Consider the following 6,656-nt stretch of genomic DNA (forward strand, 5'->3'; position numbering starts at 1 on the left):
CACATAAAATGTGCCTAGACATAATTAATTATTCTTGTAATAATAATTTTTCTATTTAATATTTAATAACTTTCCTATTATTTGTATATAATTAACTTTGCTATTTATTGCGTAGTTATATCCATATAACATAAAAAAAAATTATAGCTATTTATTTTAAATATATATTGATGTTTGCCATATTCTGTAGTTTTTCCAAAATTGTATTGGGCTGCTACAAAGTGGCCCAAATTTTTGGTCTTAAAAAATGGGTTTGAATAAAAGGTTAGATTTTGGCTAAAATAGGAGTAATAGGAACTAATAAACAATTTAGCCAAGCGGATTAAAAAGGTAGCCAATGAATTAATTTTAGAAGATTCGGTTAGAATTCAAATAGGACAAATTAACATAATTAATTTATGAGCTTTTTAATCTTAACGAGATAAAATAATTAACTTAATTATAAACTAATCGATTTTCAATAAGCTAATTAATTCAAAATTAAAGCTATAATTCAAACTAAAACTAAATTAATAAAATATATATTTTAACGAAGCAAAAAATCTTTTGTTATGATCTTCAAACATTTATAAAATATACTAATTATTTATATAATTATATGAAATATAGTTATTATTCAAATACTATAAAAATTAGATTGAAATTATTTACACTAACCTTGAAACTATTTGAATTTGACATAGCTAATTATTTTAAATCGTTTGAATATTAAGAAGCTCAGAAATCAATTATTGTCGGGGAGAGTCAAAATTGGGTGTCAACAATAACTTAGTATATATAAGCTTACATTTTTACATAGATACGAAGTTTCTCACTTATCAATTGAAGAAATTCATTATGCAAGTTCATAAGTTATAATTGCTTTCATGTTAAGTGTAATTTCTATTTTTAATCTGTTAACACATTTTTGAATTTTTTTCTCAAGACATATATCACAATTGTATAATCTATACAACTTAAATGTGTTCTTTTCCTTACGAAATGCCTTTGTAAATATATTCTTTTTTTCTTCTTTATTTTCCCTCTAATGTTGATTATGTAATGTTGATTAAAGAACCAATGATTTATTATTTCCTGAATAATTCATTCATTAGAGGTTCTTGAGTTATGTGATAATGACAAATAATCAAATTCACGTGGGAATATTGCTAATATTTTTTTAAGAACCTACTTTTTTTCATTATTTTTAATGTATGGATATTAGTAAAAGATTATGTGCAAGTTCAATGCAATTATTATTTATGACTTCGCGAAACGCGGGCAAATTACCTAGTTCTAAATAGTTTGAATTGAAAAGTAACAACTCATTACTAAAATATTAGAATATGAATGGTCATTCAAGTATTAAAATTAGTTATCTCACAATTATAATTATAAATATAATAATTCCTTTTGAGATAATAAATAATATTTTCTCAACAGTTAATATGAAAAAAAGGCTGATATTATTTATACACTCCATTTTTCCCACTATTGATCCGTATATATAAATTAAGCCAGCAGGACTTTATTTATTCATCGTAAATATGTCTTTATTTGGACTTTACGTAAAAGGTCCAAATACATCCCCTCTTACTCAATGGGGGTCCTTTTCACTTTTACCATTATTTTGTGTTTTTCTTTGATTTTTAATTTTAATTTTTCAAAACTTTTTTATGAGATATAAATTTATATTTTTTCACCAATTATCTCATAAATTATACTCCTTTGTCCACTTTTAATTGTAATGTTGTGCTTTTTGAAAGTCAATTTAACTAATTTTCAAAGTTAAATTAAATTACATTAATTCGATATTTTAAACAAAAAATTCTAGATATTCAAAAACTATATGAAAAGTACTATAAATTGCATTTTTTTTTATATCAACACGATGAAAAAATAATCATAAAATGTTAGTCAAAGTTCTTTTAGTTTGACTCTAAAAAAGAAAACCATAACAATTAAAAATGAACGGAAAAAATACTTTATTAGCATAAATTAACTTTTAAGGAAAAATAAATAAAGACCGATCTATTAAAAGAACAATCGTCAAACTAATATACTAAATGACAATAAATCCCACCCACCCACCTCCACTCTCTACTTCCCTTTGAAGCATCACTCATCTTTATAAACACCCATCCATCATTAATTACAACCCAAGATTTCAAATTTAAAAAATGACCAATCTTTTGTGGCTTTGCCTTGTCCTATGGATTTCAACAGCCACACTTTTTACAACCTCCTCTGCTATGCCACCACCAAATCCGATTAAATGCAATGACATTAACTCAAATTGCCAACTCTCCAACTCCTACGGTGTTTGGGGTGATAGACAAACATGTCACGCCCCAAACATCGTCTATCCAACAACCGAAGAACAACTTCGTCAAGAATTAGCCAATGCAAACAAAAACAACCTTAAGGTCAAAATCGTCACGAAATTTTCACACACAATTCCTAAACTAGCATGTCCTAGTAATTCAAAAAATTCCCTCTTCATAAGTACCGAAAAATATGACTCTACGATCGATATTAACATGGAAAGACTTACGGTCACTATTGATGGTGGAGTTGGACTACGTAAACTTATCGATACGATAGAAAAAGCGGGATTGAGTTTGGTAGCGTCTACGTATTGGGAAGGCGTGACGGTTGCCGGAGTAATTAGCACGGGGGCTCACGGTAGTTCGTGGTGGGGCAAAGGAGGAGCAATTCATGATCATGTTATTGGTCTTAATCTTATTGTACCGGCTAATGAAAATGAAGGTTATGCTAAAGTAATTAAATTGACACCACAAGATCCACTTTTCAATGCTGCTAAAGTTTCTCTTGGATTGCTTGGCATCATTTCTAAGGTAAGAAATGATTTTTTTTTAATTATATTGATCTTGGTCGTGGTTTATAATATTACGAAAATCTTCTTTATTTTGATTTTTTTAATGTAAATAATTATAATTTTACAAATTTACACTTTTTTTTATTAGTTAGTTAACTAAATTAAAGAATTTATGATATGAGAAAGGGAAAATTAGTCAAAATATGGTTATTTACACTAAACTAAATAGTTTAAAAGAAATGTTTTTTTTTTTTTACGAAAACAAAGTAAGAGATGCTTTTTGTAATATTGTTGTACCGATCGACAATCTGTCCTATTTTACAAATAATTAATAATGATTGAAATCCCCACCATTACAAATTTGTCTAGTGATACAATTGATTTTTGATTCGTCTCTAAATAGTATTTAATGATTGGGATCATGTCATTATTTATGGCTACTAAAGGAAAACATTATTTTTAGTGGGAATTGATTCTTTGTTATCTAGGTGAATAACTTAACTTTAACTTCAATCAAGTGTATCATTTCGTTTTTGTAGTATGGATGTCAATACGTACGATTAGATAAATTTTTAAAAAATGTGTACATAAATACCTAATTTTGAACTTTTTATTTTTAATACTAGTAAACATTATAGTATTAACTTTGTAAATGTGTAGGTGACGTTTCAATTGGAGCCAGCATTCAAGAGAAGTATAACATTAAATTTCACAAATGATAGTGGTATTGAAGATGAATTTATGGAACATGCAAGGAAAAATGAATTTGGTGATATTCAATGGTACCCTTCTAGACAAATTGCTGTGTATAGATATGATAATAGAGTCCCCTTAAACACACCTGGTGATGCTCTCAATGATTTTCTTGGATTTCAATCTAATCCTATTTTGGTCTCCAAATCTGTTCGAGCCGCAGGTATTATTTCACTCAGATACATCCATCTTATTATTATTATTTTTTATAATTGTGGTGTTCGGGTCAGTTTACGCACACCTCGACTAATTCCACGAGATATATGTCACTGATGACTAACCATACAAATAAATTATATCATTATAATAATAACTAATAACGGCGCAGTCTTCCGGTGTTACGACCTAATGCTCTCTTGTGAAGAGCCAAAACTCTTGACGTAGGAAGGTTCAGTCCAGTCTGTTCACCTCAATTTGCTGGGTGTGGCGACTTCGTCTTAAGATAAGATATAGGCAATAAGACTTTAAGTGCACCTGAGCGCCTTTTCCCATAGAGAATACTAAGGACGAAAGTCTCTAGTGGTTCTATGGAGCAAGTCTCCCATTGCTTTTGCAAACCAGTGGGGACAACCCCCCAAAACAACAAGTTGATAGATGGGAAAAAATCACCTAGAATATTTGTCTCCGGCTCTCCGCACCCTCATGATTCTCACCCCTACTTCATTGACCACTAGGCCAAACCCATCTTATTTTCAAAATCAAACATTTAAATCCCTCAACATAGAAGTGTCAAAAATGAGCCCAATTATAGGTAATCCGCCCAGAACTTTAAGGGTTGGGCTCAAGATAATTTGAATTGGGTTCAATCTCAACCCATTCAAGCATTAGCCTATTTCAAGAGAATCCTCAATTAAACCCAATTTAATCTCCAATTTCAATCTGTTTTAAGACTTTTTATTTGCATTGATTTAATGTATGTTTTGAATGTATGAATTATTATAATATTTTATATCTTTTAGGATTTATCTATCAATTTGTAACTTTTTTAAAAAAAATTTCATGAGTTGAAATTCAAATTGTGGTTATAAAACTTAAATAAGAATATATTAAAATTATTGAGATTAAGCGGGTCAAGACCCAACCCATTTTATCCCAAAGTAAATTTGGGCTGGTCAGGACCCAACCCAAATTCTATTCAATCCATTGTAATATCTTCAATTTCAACCCAACCCGCCCATTTGACACCTCTGCCTCAACCTAATGAAAGGTTCAAGTGTTGTTTCAATTTAATTTGATTGTGCAGTGAAAAATTAAAACTAATTTTCATAGTAATATTATTTTTGATTTGCAGAAAAGGGGTTTGAAAATACAAGAAACGTTGGTGGAAAATGCACAATGGCAAGTTTTTTCGTGGCATACAAAAAATTGATAGCAAATGGATTAAAAAACAACAAATTAATCTTCACTGGTTATCCAGTAGTAGGCCATCAAGGCAAAATGCAATCTTCAGGTTCTTGTTTATACTCATCCTCTATAGACATCACTAGCACATGTGCTTGGGATCCAACAATCAATGGACTCTTCTTCTATGAATCCACAGCCATATTCCCATCTTCTAAATTCGGAAATTTCATACGTGATGTTAAAAAATTACGCGATTTAGTCAAGCCAGAGAACATGTGTGGGGTTGACATATATAACGGATTTCTATTTCGTTTTATCAAGGCCTCGGATGCATATTTAGGCCAAGGGGAAGATTCAGTGGTCGTTGATTTTAACTACTATCGCGCTAGTGATGCCTTGACCCCGCGATTTAATCAAGATATTTGGGAGGAAATTGAACAAATGGCATTTTTAAAGTATGGGGCTAAGCCACATTGGGCTAAAAATAGGAATGTAGCATTTGTTGATGTACAAAAAAAGTATCCAAAATTTAACAAGTTTATTGCTGCAATGGTACAATTGGATCCTAAAAATATGTTTTCTAGTGAATGGTCTGATGAAATATTGTTTGGGAAACAAGAAGGTTTAAAAAGTGATGGATGTGCCTTAGAAGGGATGTGTATTTGTTCAGAAGATAGGCATTGTAGTCCATCAAAAGGGTATTTTTGTAAGCCAGGACTTGTTTATCAACAAGCACATGTGTGTAGGTTTTCATCAATTTCAATAAGTTGAATATACATTTTATGTAGTGGAAATTGATGTCTAAATAAATGAAAAATGACATATTTTAAGTGACTGGTTACTTTATTTATGTAATCGACTCTCGAAAACACCTCCATGAATTTTCTCATAATTCTAAACTGAAAGTTATGTAATAGTAGCACTAAATGCTGTGTCTTAAATACATATATTTTTTATTTTGTCATTAAAATATTATATTTCAGCTAATGTTGCTTGACAACTGCAATATATAGACTCGTTCATTTTATTTCAACCTAAATGCTTGCTAAGAATTATCTTAGCCTCATTATCGACCAATTCCTAATCACAATCTTAGATTTCATAATTTGATCTAGCTAATTAACTGATATTCATGTCATTACACCCCCCATCAAGAAAAACTCATGGCCACAAGCAAATTTTGAGATAGACTAGGCATTATTGTACCTAGGGGTGTCAAATATGCGTGGTGAGTTGAAATTAGAGATATTAAAATGGGTTGAAATAGAAATTGAGTTGAGTCCTGACCAACTCAAGTTTACTTTGGGCTCAAATGAACTTAAAAACGGGTTAGGTCTTGACTCTCCCAATTTGAGCCGCTTAATCTCAATAATTTTAATATAATGTTATTTAAGTTTTTTATGATCACAATTTGAATTTTAACTCAAGAAAATTTAAAAAAAGGAAGTTACAAATGGATAGATAAGATATAAAATTGATAGTAATTCATACATTCAATACATAACATACATTACATCATTGCAAATAAGGAGTCTTAAAACGGGTTGAAATTGAAGATTAAATTGGGCTCTATTGAAAATTATCTTAAAATGGACTAAGACTTAAAATTGAAGATATAAAGTTTTTTTCTTTTTTCGTTTGCTTCTACATTATTAATTGTCACACCCTTTTTTTCAACGGCGTCGAAGGGATTTTCCAATTAAAGTGACGGTATTGAATAAAGATTATTTTTATTTATTTG

At 29.9% G+C, this 6,656-nt stretch overlaps 1 protein-coding gene across 1 annotated transcript; it reads left to right on the top strand.

Annotated features, from left to right (window-relative positions):
• Window positions 1–2,047: 2,047 nt before the first annotated feature.
• Window positions 2,048–5,749, top strand: LOC102586137 (L-gulonolactone oxidase 3). The gene is made up of 3 exons (XM_006365117.2): window positions 2,048–2,837; window positions 3,479–3,734; window positions 4,863–5,749. The coding sequence occupies exons 1-3, from the start codon at window positions 2,160–2,162 to the stop codon at window positions 5,684–5,686; spliced, it is 1,758 nt and encodes a 585-aa protein (XP_006365179.1). The 5' UTR covers window positions 2,048–2,159; the 3' UTR covers window positions 5,687–5,749.
• The last annotated feature ends 907 nt before the right edge of the window (window positions 5,750–6,656 follow it).

The sequence above is a fragment of the Solanum tuberosum genome, unplaced genomic scaffold (assembly GCF_000226075.1).
Source record: "Solanum tuberosum cultivar DM 1-3 516 R44 unplaced genomic scaffold, SolTub_3.0 scf00514, whole genome shotgun sequence".
Taxonomy (NCBI): domain Eukaryota; kingdom Viridiplantae; phylum Streptophyta; class Magnoliopsida; order Solanales; family Solanaceae; genus Solanum; species Solanum tuberosum.